Source organism: Corvus cornix, chromosome 1A (genome assembly GCF_000738735.6).
Source record: "Corvus cornix cornix isolate S_Up_H32 chromosome 1A, ASM73873v5, whole genome shotgun sequence".
Classification (NCBI taxonomy): Eukaryota; Metazoa; Chordata; class Aves; order Passeriformes; family Corvidae; genus Corvus; species Corvus cornix.
The window spans coordinates 57,989,288-58,016,789 of NC_047057.1; the positions used below are offsets into that span (position 1 = coordinate 57,989,288).

At 40.0% G+C, this 27,502-nt stretch overlaps 1 protein-coding gene across 8 annotated transcripts in view; it reads right to left on the reverse strand.

Moving 5' to 3' along the window:
• Positions 1-27,502, reverse strand: part of DGKI (diacylglycerol kinase iota) — a 211,759-nt gene that overhangs the window by 45,647 nt on the left and 138,610 nt on the right. For all 8 annotated transcript variants that reach the window (XM_039570688.1, XM_039570684.1, XM_039570686.1 and 5 more), the window contains 6 exons: positions 21,245-21,324; positions 19,351-19,395; positions 16,218-16,287; positions 13,697-13,737; positions 11,951-12,078; positions 11,284-11,409 (listed from right to left, as the gene is read on the reverse strand). In XM_039570688.1, coding sequence (XP_039426622.1) covers positions 11,284-11,409; positions 11,951-12,078; positions 13,697-13,737; positions 16,218-16,287; positions 19,351-19,395; positions 21,245-21,324 — 490 coding nt within the window. The remainder of the gene's footprint in view (positions 1-11,283; positions 11,410-11,950; positions 12,079-13,696; positions 13,738-16,217; positions 16,288-19,350; positions 19,396-21,244; positions 21,325-27,502) is intronic.

Genomic DNA, 27,502 nt, shown 5'->3' on the forward strand with positions numbered 1-27,502 from the left:
TCAAATATTTCTCACAGCCAATGTCCATACTGTCTCACACACATGGGAAAATGCTGGCCAGCAATGCTCCCTGAATCTAATTCCATTCAAATTATTTATTAGATTGCAGAAATCTGTTTGGACATGTCCTGTAGCCTGCAACAACAACCTAGAGAGAATATTCTTTCCTAATTCTGCTAAAGGAAAAGATCAGTATTCCTTCTAGCATCTCTGTAACTTCCTCCAGCAGTCTCAGTCTCTACCTGCAGAGCAGTCAGGCTGTTCACATGCAGTCCAACATACAGGAATGTAATTGGTGCTTCTTAGGGAAACCAGGGCAGCTCAGATGTGTTCCTTGCTGGGTCACAGGCATGGCAGTGCCCCTTTTTATTGTCACATATCTTTTTTCACTCCTGTCTAACTTTTTATCTCTTACCACTCCTCTGTCCACTGTGGAATGGTTTAATGAAAACGCAATGCAGCTATACCTGAAGCTGTACTGACACCCAGAGGAGCTGTCTGGGAATTGCTGCTTAAAAAGCAAATAGAAGATTTTATTACAAAATCAGATATAAACCCAAACATGCCTAGTGTGAATTTTTAAAAAGGAGAAGAAGGATAGAGAAATGTTCTATGAATTCATCTTGAATAAGATGGTTCTACCTCAAAACATGACCTGAGCAAGCTGGCTTGGTATTTACTTGAAAAAGAAGGTATTTCCAAATGAGCAGCAGGATCACTGTAGGATGATCACAGTTTGTTTGGATTTGGTTTTTTGTTTTGTGCTTTTTTAAATACTTAGCCTTTCTTTTTATTATCATCACATAGCACCAAAATATCTCAGTAGAATTCAAGAAAATTATTTTGAAGAGGGCCTTATCCCAGCTTCTTTGAAATGCTATTCTTCCATTTCCAGATTCTAATTAAATCTTCCAAATCCTCACTGACCTACCTGACAATTTGCTGATGAATTTGGGAGTCAAAAGGCAAAGGAAAGGCGGTAGCTGATGTGGCTCTAACCCTAAAAGAAAGTGAGATCTAGGCACACCATGCAATGCCTTAGTGAAACAGCAAACTGAATGTCAAGGGACTGGATGTTGTTTGATTGTCAAGAAGACCTGGAACAGGAGCTGAAGTGGCTACATTTATGCACTTCCTTAGCATTCTACATGAAAATAAAAGTATATCTATTAGGTAACAAAACATCTGACTTTTCCTCAACAACAAATGAGTGCACTTCTACTTTTTCCAGGAAAAGATTAAAGCTGAGGTCACTTTGTTATGACTTTAACTTTTATTTAACCCAGAGAAAGAAATTGTTTTGCTAAGCACAATGCCATGACAGCCTCATTTTAAGCACCTCAGGTATAACCTAGTTCATAAGACACATCTCCACTTGGCCCTCAGGCTAGATGCAGGTGAAGCACATCAGCTGCTTAGTTTCTTGAGGCACTACCCAAATAATCTTAGGCCACTTTGAGTTTCTAAACAATCCAGAAACTACCCTAAATGGTGTGTTTGTTACAACAATGCAAACCAGTCACTTTTGAGAAACAGTATTTTGCTCCTAAAACACATTAATCCCTCAGAAAAAGATTCTTGCAATTGTTAAAAAATAAGTGGCCTGATTTTTAACGAGTGCTAAGCACTAAGAAACCCTCACTTTGCTGCCATCTTTTAAAAAATAATCTAAAAATTTAAAAATCACCTTAGTTAATATGCATAACACACAGATCCTAGGCAGAGCAGAACTACTGAGCCATTTAGACTCCTGCTATAGACTAATGGAGAGCAAAACTTCTAATGGGAATTTCAGATTTGGTTTTGTGCTGCACTTTTAGATGCTTGGCACAGAAACAGGAATCTAGGAGTCAGGGTTACACTGGCTCCTAGCCACCTCTGGCTCTCTGATTTCAGCTCTTGGCATAATTTAGCCAGGTCCATCTGTCCCTGCTTGCCCATGGGCATCAGCACTGCCAGGAACCTCAGCAAGGCTCTATGTTATGGCCCTGCTTCCCATGTACTTCCCTCCCATGCACACACCTCTGTGCCAGCACTGCTAAACACTCTCGCTGTCTCAGCTACCAAGACAAAGCTGTGGGTTTTAGTGCTCCTTCCCTAGTGCAGAGGAGCAGCAGGCAAGCAGGGACAATTTGAATGTTTTTAAGCTTTCAGAAGTTTCTCTGCTCACCCAAGTCCTTTGGCAGGCATGATAAAGAGGCACTGTACCTCCTACACCCTGACATATAAGCCCAGAGCCAGGGGACTCAGACACTCACCCTGGACATGGAAGGGAAAGGCCAGCTCCCTGCAGAGCAGCCATGCCAAGACACACAACTTGGGAAGCAATGAACTCTCCAAGCAGCCCCAGTGAAAAAATCTCACTTTTTGTTCCATGAGTTAAGTGAATGCTCACGTCAGAATGTCATTCCCAGCCTCACCCAAACACTAAACTTTGCAGGTCTAAAATATTCCATTGCAAACCTCAAAAGATGACCTATTTTCACACAACTATCCTTTGTCTTTAGCTTTTTGTTGCATGGTATTTTTGACATTTCCCAGTTTTCAGCCACAGTAGAAATACAAACATGAAGAATTTGAAGAATTATGTAAAGGTTTGGCTTTTTTGTGTCTAACACAGTCAATTTGGGCAAAGTAGTGCTTCTGTGTGATAGTTTAGAGCAGCTATTTTACCAAACTATATTTCTATTCTCTTTGAAAGCCTGTTAAACCAGAATGTAGGGATATGAACAGGAATATAAACACAGTCTGAATGCATATTATGAGATGTCCAAGTGTGAAAGCTTGAACACAGTATGTAGCCCAATGTGTGTGTAACACATGTACAAGACTGTGTTTCTTACCCAGGCTCTGAAGCTTGCTAGTTTTGGCTTTGATAAGACAGCTTGGTACTGAGTGAGAACACATTAAGAACCAGTCTCCTCTCCAAGCAGATGGCAGCTCCTTATGGCAGGGACAGAGCACATGGACACAGGCTTGCTATTCCTGTGCAGTGCTAAGAAAATTAGGACTGGCAGGATTAGGGTTTGGTTTTTGTTGTTGTGGTTGGTTTTTTTCTTACTTCAACTCTTATAAATGAGTAAGAAGTACACACAAATGCAGACACACATATCTAAAACTACAAGGTACACTACTTTTCTGACCTTGATTGGATTGTAAGTCTGCCATGCTGGAGAATATTCAACCTATATTTATAACAGTGCTTAAAGTATACCCAGAAGAATATATCTTTCTGCCAATCATCCTTTATCACCATAGTAAACCCATTCATCCCCTTTTCCAGTGCCTTTAATGTCACTGGAGACCACAGGTCTGCTGTTTCCACTCCACAAAGCTGGAGAGAGGGATAATGCACATTCTACAGTGGCATTGTCAGATCTACTTTTGCTACTCTTCTCCTGCTAGGTACAGTTACCACATGTCCAAAGCTTGCACGGAAAGCAGTAGGCCCTAAAAATTAAATTATCAAATGTCATTTGCTTTTACCCAGGCAAAAAGAAAACAAGATTATGAGAAGTTATTCTCTTGATACATTCCTGTCTTCTTTGCTGTAAAGCTGTTTCACTTCTCAGTGAAGATTCTGCTTTGCAAACCCAGGACTAAAAGTAGGTAAACAAGGATGGAAGCAAAGGTGGAAAAAAGAACACAGTTGTTAAAAAAAAAGAGAAAAGAGACTCTACTGCTTCAGTCTTGGCTATCAGCCAGAGAGTGGAAAGCAGATTAATATCTGTTAAGGTAAACCACTTAAAGAAAACCAAGCTATCTGTTCTCTGACAACATCATTTTTTATCCTTTAAATGCACTCCAAAATAAAAACTTACATTCCATGAGGAAAACTTGGCTTTGCCCCTTTGTCTACTGGAAATATTCAGAAGCATTTTCAAGATAGGTGGTAATTGACTTTTTAACATTCAAGTAAGATGGTTCCTTTGTCAAGTGCATGTGCATTCTGTTGCTTGAAGTTGCCCCAAGGAGTAGAGGAGAGCTGGGCTGCTTGCATTTCCCTTTTGGAAAGTGGGATGCCAGTCAAGAAGCAAGATCTCTCTAAAGAAGCTGATTTATAGTCTCATCGTGTGTGGGAGTGTTTTGCATGTCACTGTCTGTCAAAATAATTTGTCAGCAGGGTGAATTTCCTCCGCTGTGCATCAGGTGTTGAGATGCCACAAAAGCCATTAAGAGGCAGCAGGCTGGTGAGAAAAGAGGAAGTTAAATCCCACCCAATCCACTCTGGGAAGCTAAATGCAGAATGATAAAATGTATTGGTAATAAGTACCGATGAGAAACAAAAACACTGTACAGGATACAGTACAGGATGTGCTCTATTTCTGCCATCTATCGAAGGGGCAGATGCCCAAACCCACTTCAGATGTGCCTATTGTTATTAAAACCCCTTAGTAACTGGGTGCCTCAGCAGCAAAGGCTGGAGACTTCATTCTTCACTCTTTGCATTTCATTCACATACATCAATATGGTCATAGACATGCAAATCTAAACCAAATTCTGATTTCTTCTTTTCCCAATTGTGGTTAACAAGAGCAGAAGCAAAAGCTGTATCTTAAAGCTCAGTATTACTGGGCTGGGGCTGACAGGATGATGTGTAAGTACCAATTACTAATGACTGTTGCAGAAAATTTTAAGTAAAACCCACGAATTTTCTACAGCCCAGTTCTCGGTAGATAAGGCCAGACTTGACAGTAGTGACATAGAAATTCTACTAATCAAAACAGAGGAAGAGATGATTAAATAAGGTTTTGCCTGTATGCAGTCACTTAAAGGTGACACCAGAAGTTGCTGAAAGTTTGTGTTGAATAGTTCCAGAACCATTTGATTCTTGTTGTTTGCAAAGGTCCCTCAGGTCCAATGGGTGCAATTACCACAAAGCCATGGCTCGTCCCCTGATCTGGCAGGGCTTGTATGTGGCAACACTTTCCCTCATCCTGCTTTTGTGCCTTCAGACATCAGAACTAAACGCCAGGATCTTTCCCTGCCCAGAAGCATCCCTGAGATGGTACCATTCCAGCTGAAGTAGCACAAAGCCTCTTGAATCCTGAGCTAAGAGCAGCTGTTCTCATGTTTAACCCACTCAGGATAAACCAAGAGCGTATTTCATGCAGGCCAGTCTTTGCAAAGGTATTTTAGTATGAGCATTCCTCTCCATCCTCTCTTATTTTAACATTGATTTCCTCTCCCAACTCTGCCTTTCTTCTACAGTTGAGTCAAGGTGTTTCTACTAATCAGACACGGCCAGGAGTCCCTAAATAATTATTTCATTTTTCCCCACTGAAAATCTCCCAAAACAATGAACATGGCTAAGAACTTGATGTATATAGAGAGAAATTATATTCACAACAGAAACTTAAAATACATTACATTGTTTACCACACCTGTGCACTAGAGGAACAAAATTAACAGGTGCCATCCTTGTCAAAGAATTCTTCATACATGGGGGTAAGGGAAGATTTACAGCAGCAATTGAAGAAAGGTTTACCTAATGGTGGATAAATTGTAGCCTCTATCTGGGATGTGCATACAATTTTAAGTGTTGTGGCTGCATCATGCTGGCAAATGGTAAAAGCTTTAAAAATACAGGACTAGACCCCACACCAAAATTCATCACTTTTTTCACACTCAGTCTCACTTAGGGAACTTCCTTTCACTCCAAACCATTTCTTATTCATTTGCTGTATTCTTGTAATTTTTTCTTCTTTGCTTTCTTTGAAGTTCTTTCCCTATTTAATTCATGTTTACCTTCTTCTGAATAATTCTAGATCCTCTTTACAATACTTTCCATCTTCTTTGAGTCTACATCTTCCCTTCCACTGACAAGCCCTCCTTTTTGACATCACTTCCCTAGCGAGAGGCAGAGAGTTGCTTTAGGCAAATCTCTCATGCTCCACTTTCAGGTAGTGAGAGAGATGACTTACAAGCTATTTGTAAAAGTATCCAAGACAACAGAAGACAAAGAAAAGGGAGAGTTGAGCAAAAAACAGACACTTTCACTCTGTTATATTCTAGTCCTATTATAAGGACTACACAGGAGTGTACAATAAAGGTGATGGTGATTTATGCCTTCACTAAAATAAGATTTGCTTGAAAGCAATCAGTACCCATGGAGCTTCATCTGCAGAATGGAAAGTAATTCTTACAGGTGTACAAATACCTGATGAAGACACATGCACTTCACTCTTGCAGTGTAATTTTATAAATGCAGCTTGAACTAAATCCAAACCTGAAAATTAATTCAGATTTTGCTATCAAAAACAGTAGGGCAGACTACTCCACCTATTTAGGAGCTGATGTTGAGTTTTCCAATGCAATATTTTTTGGGAAAACCCTTGGATTTCTCAAGTCCTTACCAACCTTTGAAATTTTAAAGATTCACTGTCACTAGGCAGTTCTTGTTCTGATTATATTTTCTAAAGTTTCACTTAATGAGCATTCTTTCTCCTTTCTGCATGCAAACTTGTATCCCTGATGCTCTTCTCATCTTGTAATACACAAAGATTTCTCTTTAAAAAATACCCTAAACCACCTCATAACATCTGCAGTGTCACACTGATTTCCTGGGCAATGATCAGATTCTTGTGGCTGTTAAACACTTGGCATTTAGCCTTTTTCTTCTTCCCTCTGAGAAACTAGGCTATTACTGCTTCATAAAGCAACGCCTGGATGGTAAAACTAGCTAATTAATGTCTATTTAGTGGAAAGGGCTGCAGCCATCTTCCAGCACCTACAGGCGTTTTTTATTCCTCTCCCTGACAGGACCAGATGGCATCCTGGCCAACCTTCACCCACCCTTCATGAGCCATGAACTCAATTCCGAATCTGCAGCTAGCAGCTTGAGAAACACATTGCCATCACAGCTGGACAGATGCTAGAAAAGTGCTTGTTACTCCCCCAAATAGTGGGAAAATTAATGACTTCAATTAAAAGATGTAGATTAAACCTCTACCGAGGTATAGGCACCTTTTCATCTTTGTATGCCATTGGGGTTTTTATTTTATCAATTTTCCAGCCCCATCACATAACAGGGTGACAAACATAACTAAGAAGAGAAATATAAGGCCAACAACAAACACTTACAGCAAGCTGTGAGGTCTTCTGCATCTCACTGCACCATTTAATCATAAGATGAACCCACTCACATACAAAGGAAGAGTCCAGTTACCTGTTTCAGTGGAGTCAGACCAGAATATTTAATTTTTTCAAGATCAAGCACCTCTAGTCCTAGTAAATTGTTTTCCCACTGTGTTTTTCTTTATTTTTTTCTGCACTGTTCACACTAACTGATGTTCCTATTCAACTACAATCTGCCCCAGCTCCTGGTTACTGTATCAAGACACTATTTCACATCCTGTCCAGTTCATCACAGATCAAAGAGCCATCAAAAAAGGAACAAAACATGAAATACCATTAATCAACAGCTACCTGAAAATAATGTGAAGCTCAGTTAATTGAAAACAAAAGCATAATTTTTCTCTCAGAAAGACCCCTGCCTCAGAACCATTATATTCACATTATGCTTTAACCAAATAGCTTGTGATCAAAAGCAACACCTAACATTATAATTATTTTTAGATCACATATTCTGTTCTCTGCTTTCAGTTATTGAAACACTATAAGGGATCATTCTACCTGCATACTTTGATTTTTAGCTACATTATTCATGTCAGAAATAATTACTTCATCTTAAAGAAGTTTTATATGTATGTATATATATATATGCATATACACATATTTAAGTGTGTTTATAGAGTGATGAAAGATGCACTCTAAGCATCCTGAAGCTATATGATGACCAGCTGTGGTTTAATCTGTTCCTAACACCTGAAGAGGTTCACTCACAACCCCTGTTTAGGAGAAAAGTGGCCACTGAGAAACCACTCAGTGAGTCAGCTATGACACTTTGTCTCATACCAAGTCTCCTGTCACTCGCCTGAGGCTACAGGATAATGCATTTTGAGCTGTGCAGTGTTTCTGACTGGATATAAAGCATTGGATGCTGATGACTCTTAGAAGATCCATGAGAGCTCTATTTATAGGAGGAATTGTCCCCTCTGTTCTCTGCCATATTCCTGTCTAGGAATTTTGCTGAAATCCTTTTCTCAACTTTTAATTGAAAAATAATTTCTGAAGGGACAAATCTCTGCAAAGAACCTGTGAGCAACTTCAGCAGCCAAAATATAATAATGCTTTCTAAAGTACTTGTTTTTTTCTTTGAAGTGCCATGTTGGAGAGATTTTTAGATTGCAAATTCAAACATCCAGAAGCTTGGAAATTTGGGATCTCACACCACTGAGCATCGTACTGCATCCCTGTCTCACTCAAATGTTACAACAACTTTTAGTCACATTGCCAGTCTCTATTTTCTCTACTAGACTCTTTCCTCAGTGTTTAAGTAGAAACCTGCTTGACATCCTCCTGTACAGGTAGTACACAGCCTCAAGATTTATTTCTCCCACACTGCCAAAACTGTGCACAGAAGGTAAAATGATTAATGTCCTGCTCAGCATCTCTGACAGTCTCCCCATAGTATCCAGGTTTCTCATGACCATGAAAGTTACCCTCACTGTGCTCCTTTAAGGCGAGGTTGCAATATTATCTGTATTCTGCAGCTGGGAAAGCAGGCACAAGCTTTCCATTCATTTCAGTAATACAACCTGAGACAATGGAAAGCCTATTGCTTAGTTTCCAGCCCTCCACACACTTTCAAAATCTCCTTGTAATGGCCTCCCAGTAACCAAACCCACTTCACAGTGGACATGCATAGAATGAGGAGGCCATGGTGAAACAGCCACCTGAGAAAAGTTTGTTGTAAATCTTCACCATTCAGAAATTCTGTCACAGATTCTGAAAAGAGAAGCCAGTCCCACAGAGCATCATTCAACTGTCTTAACTGTAATAACACCTTGCTGCCTCCACTGCAGTCCCCTGACTCATTTACCATACACCTTCCACCTTGGTAGCACTTAAGGAAGTGTCTAAACATATTTCAGAACTTTCCCACTTGTGTAATAACCTGCATAAACCCAGAATTCTGTATTCTGGAGAGAATCAGCCACAGACCCTTCCCCCATGCCCCTAGTCTGCCTCACTCATCTCTTACCTACCAGTGTCCCATGCCCTCCTCCTTTTCATTATTCCCATTCTGACTCCCCAGACACCTGGTTATCCTCTGTGCCCTTAACAGCTCCCATCCTTTAACCCTGTTCCCCGAGTTCCTGCACATCCTCCCTTTTTGCTTCTACTCCTTTGACTCTTGCAACCTCTTTTCCTTGTTCCTTCATAGACCTTCTTCTGACCCATCTCCATTTGACCACGACTGCTGCATCCCTTTTCTCCTTGCTACTGGAGATCAGCTAATGAGCAGCACAGCCCCACTTCCCTTAGCTCTGTGGGCAGGTCTGCAACCCAAATTAAGCACAGAGAAGCATAACTCTTCCGTGAGCATGTACAGACAGAAACTTTTGAAAGCAAAGCTCTTGAATCTGAGGTGTCTCCAAAGTGCACAAACAACCTCATCAGCAGGGCAAATTCAGGGGTAATTTTCAAGACAGCAGAAGGCATCTCCCTGGTATTATGATGACATTTTACTAAATGTCAAGCTTCCAAAATTTCATTCCAATGAAGTTCATTCTACTACCAGCACTAACACATCTCAGGAAAGAACCACTGGATTTATTTATTTGAAAGAAGGTCATTTGAAGAAGCACATTTCCCACAAATCTTGTCTTCAGAAAGAACTGGCTTTTTTGTTAAAGTTTTTACTAAAAGGAAAAAAATCAATCATAGACTGAGTCTTAGCATGAAAAATTTCAGCCAAATCAATTAAAGTTTAGCGAAGCTGTAAAGAAAACAATTCCTTATAGTAGGCAGTGACAGGGACACTTTACTCTGAGCAATGCTACTGGCTTACCTTGTACTTAATAAATCTACCAAATGTAATTGTTACAGCAAAGCAAACATTTCCAGTCATGCTGGTGTAAACAAAATCATTCTTCTTATCAATTAGAAATTAGTCCACTTGTTCTCACGTCTCTTCACACTGCCTAAATCTGTCCAACTATCATTTTTCTCACAGCTTTGCCAGGTCCAGATTTTGGGCCCTGCCATTCCAGTCTGTGGAAAAATTAACCTGAATTCACCCTTCTTCACTTTGCAAAAAGTATCAAGAACTGATCCAGAATCCCTCAGGGGGAAAACCAGGTGATTGTCTCCTGGCAGTGCTACCTTGATCACCCTTTCTTGCCATGACACCTCCCCCTGACAGCAGTTTTCAGCTAGCTGAAAAGTTCCCAGTTGGTAGCCCCATGGCCATGCAGCCTGCCATCCACCCTGCACCTGCCCTGGAGCTGTAGGCTCTGCCTGCCCTGTACCTTGCAGCCCCCTCGACACACATCCTGACAGAAAAAAAACCTGAAAAAGGACCACATTGTCACTATTCCCAATTTTTCTATGCTGAAAATGGGTTTTAAAACCTACTATGCTGTACTATACTATACGGGTCTTAAAACCTACCCATAGGGTTCTTGATACAGTAGAACTAGAAACATAATTATACATTATATACTTGGGGGGTGGGGAGAATACAACCCCAAAACACAAACAACTTTCAAAGCCAGCCACAGAGTTCTGACAGGTGTTTCCCATCTAATCTTTGGTAGTGATCTACTGATGGTTTCGAAAATCTAAAGTGAAATAGCCAAAAAGGTGAGAACCACTTCTATAGGTAAGCAGAATAAGAGATATTTTTAAATAGATCTGAACATAGTAGATAGTACTAAGGCAGTAAAAATTTCTTTCATGGAGGAATAATCAGAAAGAAAACCACTGTACAGCCATCCTACAGGGTTCAAGATTATATGAAAGCCATTACCCACATCTTTGACAATAAGCAGCCCTTCTAGAGGTTTCTGCTTTGTCACATTGCATCAGAGCTGCCTTGAGGGTGAATGTTTTGACCGTTCACCTAACCAGTTGCCAAGATTTTCTTAGCTGGAAGTTCAGACATCCAAAATAAGTTATTTTCTTTCAAATACTTGGGTTTAGGTTTATTAAGAGGGCAGGGTGCCACAGAGAACGAAACAAAGGCAAGAACATAAAATAATGGATAAAGAAGAAGAACAGAAGGGAGAAGCATAAGAGAATTAGCAAAAGGTATTTGCAATTTCAGCACAATTTGTAATGTCAGGACAACTCATTAAGCTTAAAGGACACATTAGGAGCTGTCTGTGGTGACAGTGACAGTGCATCATCAAGCAGAGAAAGGCAGAGGGCTCTTACTGCAGCATATGTGTCTGGCTGGCGTCCTTCTGTTTGTCAGGTACCTCGTAGTGGGGAGAAATCTTGCCAAGGCCGCTGTCGCTCAGCATCCTCTTCCGAACCGCAGGGTTCCACCGATCCGATATTCTAAGGAGAGAAGAAGGAAGAGAAAGGCATTCACACCCCTTGTGAGCTCCACTTTGAAGCTGTCTTATGCTTATTGGGTCCCAGCATTTTTCAGCCCATGGCAAGTTAAAATTAATTCACTATGAGTACAAAACTGTTCCTAAAGATGAATAGACGTATTTCTGATCCATCAAGAGGATGATAAGAAACAGAGACACTTCATGATCGTTCTTAGACACAAAGGGCTTCAGGGCCTTACACAGTGGAATCTGACCATTCAGAGAAGAAATTTGTAACTCAATTGTTAGAGATTTAAGGCAGGATTTAGGGTTAGGTGGTGTGAGGTGGTTAAAAGGTGCTGAAGTCCACTATTCCTGCTGTGTGTTCCAGGAAGCTTAATAGAGTAGATGTTACACTACTGTCTGCCTGTCATTACCACGGCTGGATTTGTTCCTACTTAATACCTGCCCTCCCATATCTCCTAATCCTTCAGAAAAGGGGACCGGAAAGAGATGCCCATCTCTAATACAACTGCTGAAAATCAGATGCCAGCAGCACTCACCCAGATGCCTGCTCCACTACCAGATCAGGCATTCCTGGTGGTGTCCCCACCTGCTGAGACATTACCATCTCTGGATCCAGAATAAAAATCTCGTCCTGCGAAATTTCCGTCACAAAGTGCAAATGTTCCTGTTGGAGTGACAGAAGCAACAAATAATGAACCTGCAGCATCACTGGTCTCTCAGAGTACCCAGCTGCCCTAGAGTGAGCTGAGTGCACATCAGGGTCTCTGAAGAATATTCAAGGGACTGTGTGTTTTTATTTGAATGTGTACTCATACACACACACATATTTACTTTATTTATTTATTATTATTTATTGCCACAGAAGTCACCTATTAATATGTCATTGATTTCAAGCCAAACAAGATTCCCAATGACCAAGCTGCACACTCACAGCAACACTTTAAAGGCTGTTACTCAACGAGTATACCATTCTGATGACACCTGGACATCTACCCAAAAAGCTGAGGTTCACATTCGAAATGAGGACCAACACCTGAGGTCTCTTCTTCAATGATGGTTGACAGAACTTTTCATTGTTTGGGGGTACTCTTCCAGATCTCCACCACTTATACATTCTGTTTTCACATCTCCTTTACCACAGTTGTCTTTCTCAGTCCTTTGTTTTTATTATTGACAATGAAGGTTCATTGTCTTTCAAAAAAAAAAACCACTGAGTGTGAGTGAGTGTGCCTGTCTATGTGTCTATGTCGGCAAATGGGCAGGAAATTTGCCACTGTTTGTATGCTGGGACCAACACACAGTACTGATTTTTTCCCCAGAGAAACACAGGATGAAGGAATAGGAGTTAAAGATGACCATTAGTACAGTATTAGAGAAATGCAGAATAAGCCAAACAGAGTCACATTGCCTAGTTTAATCTGTAGCAGCATCTTCTTCACCCCTGCCTTCCAAATGTTAGATTACAACATCAAAGCATTTATTTGACTGTGTGCAAAGAAGTCCCATGGTGGCTACATGCAGAGACTGAACCTGGGAACTCTAAACTAAAGTCACAGCTCCTTCCGCTTGAACTAAAGCACCAGCTGCTTTTGCTAAGAAACAGTAATATGTTCATGTGATTCAGAAACAGTTTACACAGCTCTCAGGGGGACCAGATACAAACAATCACTGTGTGAAATCAACAATTTGCACTTAATGCTGAGCCACTAATTGGCCTGTTCTGGCTACAAATCAGAAATACCAAAAGCCTTGTAAAATTTTCAGTGTCTTTTAGAAAATATATTCAGATTGTCAGATCTATGCCACAGGTTTGAATCCAGCAGAGATACGCATTGTTTTGGGGTTCCTTGGGAATATTTTATGAATCTCTTTTCATAATTCTCAAATTGTAGCAACACCATAACTTCCATAGCTATTTCATGGTGCACACACACAGGATCAAGACTTCTGGTGCATAAAAACATCAGTGAAATGATAAATACAAATACACTGGTACCACACAGATGCCCCTAGTAAGACTTGATAAGGAAATTCTGATCTGTACATCAGATTGGTAGTGAACAGAATGGCAGATGGTCAGCAGATACCAGACCATCAGTGAAACAAAGTGAATTAGATCAACTAAAAAACAGCCCAGAATTTTTTTCTCTACTTCTCATGAGACATCATGAGTAACATTTTGCAATACACAGGAAGAATGGCAGATAATTCATTTTAAGCTGCATATAACATAGCTTTAAAAAAAAAAAATCTGTAGAAACAAAAACCAAATAAGGATTTACCTGAGATCTGTCAATGCGGTAAAAACGATCAGCAGAAGTTGCTGCAACACAGAGAAACAACAGCAGAAAATAGTCTGAGCAAAACTGCATGGACAAGATGGGCTGCACTGACATCAGTAGCTCATAACACAAGCTCTGCATCAGGGAAGTCACAGCGGCTCCACAAGAACATAAGCAGATTCCTTATGTCCATATGAGTGGTGTCCCTTCGGTCAGTGCTGTGACCAACATCTTGGTCAGCAACAGGGACAGTGGGATCAAGTGTGCCCTTGGTGAGTTCCCTGCTCACACCAGCCTGGGTGGTGCAGTCAACATGCAGAAGCAAAGGGATACCAGCCAGGGGCACCTTGGCACGCTTGAGAGGTGGGCCAGTGCAACCCTCGTGGAGTTCAACAAAGCAAAGTGCAAGGTCCTCACAGGAGCCGTGGCAATACCAGGCACACGTACAGGCTGGGTGGAGAAGTGACTGAGAGCAGCCCTACAGAGAAGGACTTGGGGGTGATGGCTGGTGAAAAACTCAGCAGAACCTGCTGGGTGTGCTTTTAGCCCAGAAAGCCAACCATGTCCTGGGCTGCAGTAAAAAGGAATGTGGCCACCAGGTCAAGGGAAGGGATTCTCCCCCTCTGCTCTTGTGAGACCCCACCTGGACTGCTGTGTACAGTTCTGCTGCCCCCAACACGAGAACGACCTGGAACTGTTGAAGCAAGTCCAGAGGAGGGCCCTGAAGCTGATAAGAGGACTGGAGCACCTCCCTGACAAAGATAGTCTGAGAAAGTGGGGGCTGCTCAGCCTGGAGAAGATAAGGTTGCATGGAGAACTCAAAGCAACCTTCCAGCATCTGAAGAGGCCTACAGGGAGGCTGAAGAGGGACTCTTCATCAGGAACCATGGTGACGGGACAAGGAGTAATGGGTACATACTGAAAAAAGGGGAAATTTAGGCTAAATATTAGGAAGAAATTCTTTATTGTGAGAGTGGTGAGATAGCTGAACAGGTTGTCCAGGGAAGTTGTGAATGCCCCAACCCTGGCAGTGTTCAAGGTCAGGTTGGGTAAGGCCTTGAGCAGCCTGGTCTAGTGAGAGGTGGCCCTGCCCATGGCAGGGGGAGTTTGGACTAGATGATCTTTAAGGTCCCTTCTAACCCTTAATCTCCTATGATTCTGTGATATTCCTATCCCATTAAATGCTGCATTTAAAGATAAGGCTTAATGAAACAGCAGTCACTGAAAATATTAACTTGAAATAAATATTTTAAAAATGTATAAAATGGATTTCAGTCTTATAAGAAGAATTGATTACATTAAAATATGCGACAGAAAAAGCTACTTTGTTCTGATGAGAGTATAGCAAGCATATACTGAATTTGATGGGTCTAATGGGATTAATTCAAATTCTGAATCTGAAGAACAATAATATGCTTGGGAGCTCTTTATAAATCAAATGCATGGCCACAGATATTGACTCTGAATTAGCAATATGTTCAAGGGAAATTTATGCTACTCATGAAAAACACATGAAAATAGGGGGGATTCACTAAATAAAGCATGTATTATGAATCTTGTCACTGCAAAATAATTCATATTACTAACCCCAAAAGTATTTATCATCAACAATGTGCTTCATCAGATGTGATTTTTTTTTTGTATCCGCTTTGCATTTATTTGGGTAAGTGAAATCAGGTTCATTCACTCTGCAGTTTTGACACAAGGGCACAGTGATGGAGCATTGTAGGTTTTGGCACTGCACAGGAATATCAAATACTAAAGACAAAACTGAACACATCTACCCATTCAGCTTTCTCCAAAAACCAAACAGATTCTCACTATGTCTTTTATCAATGTCCCTCATGAAAGACAAGGAAGGGTGATTAGAAATTGCCAAGGAGAATTTATTTTTGTTTAGAGCATTAAAAATTTAAGTCTCACCATGCTGAAGCTTTTGTAAAAGCAGATGCCATCCATTTCAGCTGCTAATTCCTGTGCTCTGGAGCCTGATGTAAAGCCCAGATAAGTCATCTGCTTTGACAAAGTCTGGGTCAAATACAAGTGCAGCTCTCCAAGGAGTTACATGAAGTGCAGCATTACAAGGAAAGGGAGGTACCTTTCTGTCACCTAAACACTGTAGTGCCTAAAGAATACAGCACTTGCAGAGAAACCAGGGTGAAGAACTCAGCCTTACCAGCAGCAGTGAATTGCCACAACTGGCTGCACTCTGAGCACAGGCAGTGCACGCGATAAAGTCTGCTCACCACAGCAGAGACACTGATAAACCAAACTTCCAACCTCCCTCAGGGGATCACCTCTCTTTGGGGTGAAAAAGCTACAGCAGATATTTTGATTGCTAGATGAAGGGCCTGTTTCATTTTTTGAGAAGGGAAAGGGGGACACCCAGCTCCTTTTTTACCTGCTCAGGGTAACAAGAAGGAGCAATTACCCTTCTCTAGTAATACACTCAGACCTACCCTCCATAAGCACACCAGAAGCAAGCAGCATGCCAGGCAAAAGAGAAGGGAGACGAACTTACCGTCTAGGAAGCACCATCTAGGAGAGAGCCTCTGAACAGAAAGTACTCTGGGGAAAGAGCTTTCCTGGTCCTGGATAGGGCAGGGAAATTACATTATAAAAAAACCCCAACAAGCTGTTTCTTCTCTAAAAAGGACTATTTTCTAGACTTTGATTTTTTCATTTTGCTCTACTGACATTGCATAATGTGCAAACTCTGTATAACCCAGGAACCAAATGAAATGACTGGGGAGGAATTAAGATCTTCTTCCTGACCTGGACTCATCAAGGACTCAAACAGTGAACCTCATGTGTTTTATCTCTTACTGGAGAGGTAAAAGGGATCAAAAGAGATCTAAGAGAGCACAGTGTGATCATGGTTCTGCTCCATGCTGCCAGTGAATGGTCAGACAACTTCCAAAATCTGCTGCATATAACATTTAAACACAAATATATTTGCACAGGGCAAAACACAGTAGCATGGATATTTGGCACACACAGTTTGTGTAGACACAGATCCTATCCTTATTCACATCTTAAGCAGTACAGTCAGCACATCTGTAAATGCAAATTCAGGTACACGTTGCCTCAAGACTTAACTTTACTCCTCTTTCAGGCAAAAGACTACAGAGCGGTGTACCAAGCCACGTGGCAAGAAAAGAAAGAGTAGAAGCAACAGGGAGGATTTCACTTGATCCCATAAACCTTGTTCTCATATACAGCTTATGGTCTCCAGCCTCTGTGCATTACAGAGATGGAGACAATGAGAGCAAAATATCCCATAAAGTGAACTGTAACTGTGCATGAGGAGCAAATAACACATCTCAGTGATTTCACAGACTCAGATTTAAAATACAACTTTGTCTAATACGGGCTAACGGACTTGTGGGATTTTTAGGTTACATTGTATTGCCACTGGAGTGTTTGTGGAAGAATCAAGGATCTTTGAACTCTACTAGGCTTGCTGACATAGATGTATCTACACGCACAAAGCTTTATGTATCTCAATACTTAGTCCACTCTGTGTGGAAAGGAAGGGACTGCAACACACAGGACAAAAGCAAGAAAACATCCAACAGTGTGTACTAAAATTGAGTTTATAAAAACAGGAGAAATTAGTAAAATTCATGGAGTACAAAATGTACAAAATGAAGATAGGAATACTGCTGGTAAATATCAGCTCAAGTCACAAATTGCATATTGCAACACACTCCCTCCAAGACTTCATTACAGTTCAGCTACAGAACTAGCTTGCAAATTCTCAGGCCCATGAGAATGATATTTTGTGAGCATTAAACTTACTGGAGAAACAAAACAGAATGAGAAAGAACTCTGGTATATTTTTTCTCATTTGCACCTGGGTTTGTTAATATTTCTGCTGACTGCCTATGTTTTGAACTGCAGAGGAATCACACAAGAGAACTGCATTTATGAGACTTAAAAGTACCCATGACACCTTATTAGTGAAGTATGAAGACAGTTCCATCAACTCAAGCACCCTACTCATGCTCTTTATCCCCTGCTTTTTCCCATTTCCGTAATATGTAGAGGGATACCAACAAATACAGAGCAAACCTCAAATTAACCTAAGAGGACAATTTGCAGAAATGACCCACTGAGAAAAAAAAACAAACAATGAAGATTCCTAGACAAACAAGTATTGAAGACAAAACACAGAGAGAGGTGAATTTAAAATGCAGCATCATAAAAAATGAATGGTATGTTAGGGATTTCACACTGCTGTGCACTAAAAAAGATGGGTAGGAAACTAATTTATATACTGCTGTAACTGCAGAGGTTAGAGCCAAGTATGGAGCTGATTTCTGACATTTCATACTCTCTTGTAGCTCTCCCCATATATGCAGATTTAGTTCTTCATTTTACCTCAGGCAGTTTCCTACACATGGAGCAGTCAGCAGCCACTTAGGTTAATTTATAATGAGTGGGACAGAATCATACATGCTGGTTCATTAGTCAATTTGCTAGACACTAACACTTCTCTAAAACTCAGTTCCAGGGCAATGATTGATGGAAATGTCAAGAATATGAAGTTAGCATTGGATAGGGAAACAAAGAAACGAACCATGAACTGATATAGAGAAGGCAACTCCAGGAAAACATGCCAAATTGCATTTTCTTACAGTGTCTGCAGTCAGTGCATCTACTGGCATTCTCGTGAAAATGGAATTCTGTATCACCCAAGTCATCATTAACCCCAAAGAAATTATCTACAATTTCACCACAATTCATTCCTGTCAGCTGGATCCCTGTGTGCTTTCTCAGTGAACTCATTCCTGCTGATCCAACAAGACTTGCATTGTTATTTCTAGGAAAATGCTATCAACACCATGCAAACCTGTCCTGTGATCCTAAGCACTATGTCAACTGACCATGATTTGTGGCAAGTCTCTGTGCTAATATCAAATAATTTCAGGAGTCAGTAGAGTTAGTCTCAGTTAGTTTACTTCCAATTTACATGCTCTACAATGAATTACTTTAATGAGAGAAATATGTGCTCTTGAATCATACTTCCAACTGAAAAGGCAAGTTCTGTATTACATAAACTGTAGAATAAAGTTGTAAAACACAAAGAGACCAATTTTAAGAACTATCCACCTAAACTAAAACCTATTTATCTCATGCAGAAAACACAAATGTGCTTAGGATGGATTAAAAAAATACCCTGAATATTATGTTAAAGTAAAGGTAGATGTCTGTCCTGTACAGAATTATTAAGAGGTTGGGCCTGCTAAAACACCTTTTTTTTTTTTTTTTCTCAGTGATAGATTTTATTACAACAGGTATGCAATACAACATGTTATTGTTCAGTTTCTCAAACAGAGAAACAATTTTACTTTTGTCATTTGTCCTACAGGACACATTTTCACATTCACTTCAGTGGGCAAAATACTGCTATTGCAATATCACTCACATCATCATGCTGTGCTAGTTTTAAAGGTGATTCCATCAGGCCTGTCCAAGAGAAAGCAGAACGAGCTTCCAATATTTAAGGGTAAATAAGATAATCAGATAATCAGAAACTCATCTAACATATGGGTCTTTCACCCAAGAACATATGGGTTCGAATGCAAAGAACACCGTTCCCATTTTTAAGCCTCTATTCGTTCTGATACTAAAAGGAAAGCTTATCTTACCTGGTAATGAACTCTCTGTGTAGTAGAAGTTACTGACTGTAGGTCCTAGCAGGAGGATGAAAAACACAGCAGTGATGAAAAAGATTAAAGCAACGACAAGAGCTGTTTGCAGTTCTACCATCTGAAGCAGTTGGGCAAACACAAATCATTTTGCAAGTATTTTTCACTGGTTTTAAGCATATGAAACAAACACCACAGAAAAGCCAAGGAAAGTACACTTGAAGTTAAGATTTGTATGTATTTGGTCCAAAAAATAGTTTAAAAAATACAGAGATAACACTAATGTATATTTACCATGTTACAAACTCAATTTTTTCCAAGAGAACTATCTAAACTTACAACATCAGCAACAAAAATTAATGAAAATATGTCAAAAATCTGGAAGACATTTTTACAAATATTTCTGGGTGATTAATGCACTAGAGAAAACCACTGACAGTTCTCTCTATTTGAAGACAACCTCACTCCAAGAAGGTCATATCAGAATGATCCTGACATTTAACAGGGTTCGGGAATCTAATTTATTTTAATAGAGATTTTGTCAAATAATTATAGCTCATGACATAGTCTACCAAAGAGCCTGGCCTGCAGGCCATTGCTCTTTGGCAGCATGCAAGTTGACAGAGCCCAGTAAACCTTGGAGTCTCTATTCCCAGCAAATGGGACTGAGCCAAATCAAGCACACACACAAAAAAGTAGTACAAACTCTGCAAAAGGTTGGAGAAACACGGTTCCTCCACATCCACTATGGGTAATTCAACCAGAACACCTAGCTGTGATATAGTTTAGGTATAACCCTTCAGGGTTATACCTAAAACTGCCTGAACTCTGTGTGAAATCACATTTCTAATCTGATGAGATCATCATCATAATTATTTCACTGTAATATTCTGTACTGGATACGTCAAATATGCACCACCTTACAATATGGTTTTATGTCTGATAATACTAGTCACACCCAAGGTCTGAATGTCCAGAAAAGCATTTGATGAAGGGAATTCTGGCTGAAATGGAAAGAAGCGAAATCCTGAAGTGAGATGCTCATATTCAGACTGCAAGTGCAGAGTTCCAAAATCTATGGGAAGTCAACGGCTCCCAAAGAGTTCAATTGAAGGGATGAGATTCCTAGTTCGTACATAAACTAGACCAACAATTTATAAATTGTTATAAATGTAAATATATAAATTGCTTGTAAGTGCAATGTCCTCAGGCTTGTAAATGTTCTTGAAAGCTATCACTAAGAGATTAAAAAAATCAGAGACAATACATTAATGAAAACCATTAGTTTTATCACTAAAGGCATTCACACTTAAAATGATTTGGGCAATGAACCACTTGGAGTCTGCATTTCCCAGACTGTATTGTAGAATGAACTCTCATGAGGCAAGGTATTCGAGAATAAGAGCAACACTATTGTTAGCTGCATGAACACCCATTTCTGTGTCTTTGAAAATATCTAGTTGATATTTGCTGTGTTTAGTGGTGTCCCAGATTGCTCCATGACAGTATTAAAGAATGACATTTGCATAATTAGACCCACTCAACTACCACAATGTTTATCCTTGCATAACACACTTTCTAATCCATAATTTATGTAATTTCAATAAGGGATATGGAAAGTCCTAGTATTCCATTGTGAATCAAGCAGAAGTAAACACACCCACCCACTTCAATTCAGTTTTCATTTAAAAGGAATCAGTATGATTTTTAATTTTCTATTTAGGGAACATTTTTCAGTACTTTTTTATTACCATATCTTAATTCTAGAAATTTGGTTTCAACGGTAGGCAAATTGCAATACTCTTGATACATGGTTGTAGCAATTATTAGACTCAGAATTGAAAGAAGCATAAAATAGATTAGTAAATTATATCTGAATTCACAAAAGCCTCACCTCTTGTAGACGGTCAATGTACATACGACAAGTCTCCAAGTCACAGTCTCCTCGTACAACTATGATTCCTAGGGGAATGGCTGAAAAAATCAAAAACAAAGAAAAATCTCTTTAACTGAAGTCTCTTGGACTGTAACAGACTTGTGATGGGCTCCAATTTTGTTTTTTAATAACCTCATGAAAGTTTGCTATTATCTAAATCTTAACAGTTATTTAAAAGCAGGAGCATATTATCCATCATTAGTTTCACCCATTTATAATTATCAAATATTTCATTTTCAACTGGCTTTCATGGTTTCATGAAAGAAGCTAAAACATATTCAGTTAAATTATGTACTTCATTTTCAGATCTGAACATCAAATATTATCTGCAAAACAAAGGAACATACCCCATAACAAGAGTTTGGGGGGGCACCCTTATACATTGAAATAAGAGTGATATTTCATTCTCAGAACTCAAATTCTACAGATTTAAAGCAATGATAGTCACAGCCTGATTTCAGGGAAAACTATCCAACAGCAGGTTATTTGGATGTAAGGCTGCTCTAAAATAAAAACAGGCATTATTCCATCTACACAGAGAATTGACACATCTCCATATTTAGTCAGACAGAAAAAAGAGATAACTTGTGAAAATACAGAAAAAAATTCCCTCCAGGTTAGGGCAAAATTTTTAATAATGGGAGATTGAGGTTTCTACAGTCATTCTGTTCTTGCTGCCAAAAAAGAGTGCAAAACAAATTCACAAAAAGAAAAATAAATAATGAAGAATCCAATAAAAGGGAAAAAAATTACTCCACAAGAAAAGCACCAAGAGAGCTACCTACTAAGACCTCATTAAATAAAAAGAAAACAAGTGAAAACTCTTGAGTACCGGATTTTATAAAACTGAATCACTGAATTAAGTTCTTTTTTTCTCCCTGAAGGGTCTTTAATCAAAGAATGGCCAAAAGATTTATGGGAGCAGTGGGAAAGATATTTAAATCCTCACATGAAATATTCCAGAAGGAGAACAAAATATCAATTCATAAACAATTTTGATAACTGGATAATGAACAGCAACATAAAATCACCAAGGTTTCTGAGATAAACAGAAAAAACACCTGTACTGCAACCCTTCCTGCTGCTGAAAAGAAGTTGTCTAAGAGGGAGAGATATTTAAATACTGACAAGCTCTTCATTCTGACAAGAGAACAGGACAGTGCTAAAAGATGTTGGGGAACAGAGCTCTGTTTTTCTGGACCACCGGGACTTGAAGCACAAAGAGGAGCTCAGCAGCTTCCAGGGAGAAGACCTGGGGAGCACCTACTGCAGTCAAGGTCGCTGTGGACCTCAGAGGCCAGCACAGGGCTCAGCAATGCTGCCAGAACTGTGTTTGGAAAGCAAATTGAACAGCAGAAGAGCTGTGGACCCAGGAAAACAGGAAGCAGGGGAAAAAGTGCTGGAGCAAGAAACAATAACACAAAGAAGGAATAGGCAGGAAGGAAGAGCTCACACATCCCCTGAAATAACACTGACATCCAAAAGTGATGACAATCCCCCTGCACATTTTCAGAAGGGCAAGGTGGAAACAGGTCTTATGGAGACCTCCCAGATTCTTTCATTACAGAACAGAGACTGAGAGACAAACGAGCGGAAGGAGGGTCAGAAAAAGGGTTTCCTTCATGTGCTCTAGTGCTCTGGGTTACAGACTGATTCTCTTTGCTTAGCATTTATTATTGCTTAACCTGCTTTGGCAGGAGCCCCTTAAGCTCTTTGCAGAGAGTTCTTAATGGCTATCTAGTTTCAATTGAGCAGATCCCTTTGCAGCCCTTTCTGAAAAAAGTGTTTGCTAAGTTCATTTATAGCACTAAAAACTGAATTGCAGCAGACACGGCTACATCTCCAATAGCTACAGAGCACTAGGGAGTTACAGCACAGGCTCACAGACTATTATCACAGATTTTGTCTCTCTTCTGTATCCTTAATGGGGACTAAAGCTTTGAGCTGACAAGACAACACAGACAACAGAATTGGAATCCTTAACTACCACCATTCCTGACAGCCCAAAGGAGAAGGACCTTAAAACATTTGTTATTCTAGGGAAATCCACCAAAATGTCTAAAAAGAAAAAACTTGCATGCAATAGATATCTTTGTGGTGATACTTTATGGGTCTCATCTAATGATTGAAGAAGTAGTGATTCACAGCTTTAATTAAATTATGTCATACAGGCTCATAGTGGTCAAAAAACAGTTCTGAAACTCTGGGCTGTGTGACTTTGCTCTTAAAAAATGGTGCTGCCTTAACTGTTTGGAAATTGTGAATTAGAATGATCTATGGTTTTTGGGGTCAATGGCTAGCTAAGGGATTATGTGTGAGATGGGTCTCAAGTGGTTCCATTCCATATAGTTCATGCCCTTTGAAAAACCTTTGAAGTCATTACTGGATAACACTACAGTATATGCTAAAATGTTGTTTTCCAATTTTTGTTGTTGTTGTTTGTTTGTTTGTGGTTTGGTTGGTTCCTTTTGCAAGATGCATTTGGCTTTCAGCTAGGAAAATGTTGAGAGCCCTCATTTTTATCATTAACCACAATAAGCAATCAAAATGCACCGCACAGTCAAGACTTGCAAAGTGCTTCACAATAGTTTCTGTTCTAAAACAAAAGCAAATGCTTAGTGATTGATAATGGGATAAAAACTATGGGGTTGCTGTTCATTCTACAAATAGTGCAACACCATGCAGTAGAGGCAAAATTAGTTAATTTATGATAAATCAGTTAAAGACCAAGCCAACATCGTAGCAGTCAGTAAACATTGTGGACACTTTCATCCAGGACTAAAGGAGCCTCTGCATTTGCTATGTGGATGAGGATGTGGACAGCACAGAGCTGTGCTGAGGGGCTCAGGATTACTGGATATGCCAGGTGAGAGGTGGGAGGGCAAATATTTACATTAAGAGCATGGGCACTACAAAGCGACTTTCCACGTACCCACACACTGTCCACTCCTGTGAACACATGGATAAACCCACACATGTGAATATGCCAAAAATAAGGAATAGTCTCAGATCATGAGCCAAGCCACAGCATTCAAGTGCCAGATATTTTTCTCCTGAGGCGCCTGCTCTTCTGGCCACTTGCATCCAGCTGCCAGTTCCTTTGTGCTCCCTGAATGATTATAAAGGACTTTGTCCAGGCAGCTGCGATGAGCAGCAGTGCAAGAACCCTGGGAAATGAGACAGGCAGACAATTGCTTCATAATCTGAACCAGTACTGCAGAAAGGTTTTTGTTCCTAGCAACACTAACCAAAACCAAGTATCAGCAGGAGGAGGGTTGGGTAGATGCAGCAGTATGGCTTGAGTGGTGTTCTAATTAACTGCAAGATTAGGAGTGATTTCCTACATCCTCATGAAATTAGCTATGGAATTTATAAGCAACAAACAAATCTTCCACCTATTAAGTGCCCATCATGCTAAATACCTAGAGCTAGTGAACTCTATAATAGTTTTGAGGACACAAATGAAGGAAGTCCAAATATATATATTATAAAATTCAATTAACTCCCCTGTTTATTGTTATGAAAGGATTCAATTTGTGATCTTAATACCATGACTAACCCACTCAAATCCCAAACAAAGCAGCCTCAAGACAAATCATTACAGTAGATGCGAATGCCAGGAAAACTCGTTCTGATTCTGACATACCTCAGGGGACTGGGGAGATTAGACATTGGACTGTAAATGTTTAATGTAACAAATAAAGGATCCTCACTACTGAATATGTCATAAGAATGCCATTTTCCTGAGGGGCCTCCACCAGTATTACGAATATGAAGGAGCAAGTAAATTCTTGGTAGAGAATTATAAAATATTCAGACATTTATATTAAGAGGTTTGGCTTTCCCCAGTATGGTTTTAATAACATTGAGTTTGTGACAAAGGATTTTCTTGCCACACAAATCTAAGCCATGTGCCTCTTCAGATCCCTTCTGCTTGTTATACTGAGAAAACCCAATTCTTCCTAGGTTCATTTGTTACCAGTTTTTTTAGTCCACTTGCAAAATCCTCACATACAAGGAGGTAAAACACAGTGCAGGTTATCGGATTAAACCAGACCATGTTTGAAAAAGCAGTCATCCCCTCCAGTCTCTCAGTGACTTCTCCAATACCTTGCCACAAAAGGGAAGAAGCTGCCCAAGTCAAAGGAAGAGAGAACCTGTGCCAAACACCACACAAAAAGGAACAGACTACAGAAAAAAAAAATTGAAGAGCTGGGAATGCGTATTGGGACTAAGAGCCGACAGTAGAGATCTGGATAAACAAGGAATAAGTATTTATGGTTAAGAAGAAGAACGGGAACCTGAGCTGTGAGGTCTGCAGAGACAGACTAAGACAGGCAGGAAGGATGTGCGTGGGATGAGTTATCCAAAGGGGACAACCAGGACTGAAATAGTAAGAGGAAATCAAATCAGAAAAGCGCTAATGAAACACGCAAGTAGAATACGGACACAAAAGCCTCACAGAAAAGCCTATCCAAGAAAGATAAACTACAGTATGATTTCCTGGAAAGTTTGAAAAGGAACTTAATATTCTTGCTTCTCCCCACTCCTCTAAGGTAAATATAAATTTGTACATATTTGGAATACTGCCCATCTCTTCTAGTTTAACGAAGATGGCAAACTTACAATGACAATTTCCCACTAGCTCAAAAGGCAGAGGACTGTACTGAATACGCCCTGTGAGGTGTCAAGACAAAGTAGATTTAGATTAGATATTAGGAAGAAATTCTTTACAGTGAGAGTGGCAAGACACTGGAATGGGTTGCCCAGAGAAGTGGTAGATGTCCCATCCCTGGGAGAGTTCAAGGTCAGGGGCTTGGAGCAGCATGGTCTAGTGGAAGGAGTCCCTGCCCATGACAGTGGGTTGGAAACAGAAGATTTTTAAAGATCCCTTCCCACTCAAATCATTGTATGATTCTATCATTTTATGATTCTATGATACGAAATTTCAATGGTTTGGGTTTACTCCTTCCCCCAGCCTCAGGCAATAACAATTTCCAATATTTAACTCACTACTGATTTCTAATCCTCTTGCTTTCATTTTGCTGTGTGGTTTTAAGCAATCTATCCAACCCCTCTCAGCTTCAGGTCTTACTAAACCAGTGTAATGAAGAAATGCCTAAATTAGCTAATGTGTACACAACACATATTGACAAAACAAAGTTGCTAGAGCAAGGCACTGACTTCTAAGCAGAGTGAAGGCAATGTTGTCTTTTATGGAGCTTCTAACATGTGCCCTAAGAGATCTCCTGACAAATAAATGCCCATTGGTGTTTCCTTTACAGGATGAAAGAGAAGGTTTATAGCTGCACAACCTGTCTCATCTAAATCCATCCAGCTCAAAGTTGCTCCCCAATATGAGCACATTTCCTTCGTGGCTCATCAGGAAGTCTTCTGCTCCCTGCTGCCTTTTACATTATATATTCAGGATATAAATACCAAGTCCTAAGTGCTGACCTTTTCTTACTTAGCTAGTTCATAATCACATGAACTAGTCTCCAAATTACCTTCACCTGTCACATCCCTAAGTTTTAGAGAGTCAGAATGCCTTTGAGAGATCAAGGATTCTAAGTGCATTTCTGGTATGAGGAAGCTACAGTATCACTGTACACGTACACATCACAATAACTCACAAGCTTGTCACTCCATGTACCCCCATGCATCTGATAAGAACTCCTAGGATGACCCCAAAACCCTCAAGTAATCCACAGATATTAGAGACATGTGCGTTATAGACATTTAGCTACTCAAAGAGACAAGAATTCGAGGTTAAGATCCCATCATGTTAAAGCATCATGCACACACACAGAGCAAGGAGACTGCACAGGAAAGGATTGTTAGGTTACAGACAGTCCAATTGTTATACAAATGGAACTAAACTTTCTTTTAAAATTCCTTCAGAAGCTAGTGTGCTATTTTATTCTAGAGAACATATGGAACAGTTGCCTCTGTGTAAAAGAAACTGTGAGAAACCAGAGCTGATACAGGGCTGAGAGTTATTTCTGATACTCTCATCACTGCAGTCAGGTATGATTCCTCCTTAACCTTAGTGGTATTGAGCAAGCTAAGATTATTCTCCATGGCTAGGGCACACAGAAGTTGAGGGCAGTATGGGCTGATGTACCCTATTAAAAAATCCTACAACTGTTCAGTTACTGCTTAGGGTGAGTTACTTCACTGATACATTTTTATGGTGCAAATCTGAAATGGTGTTGC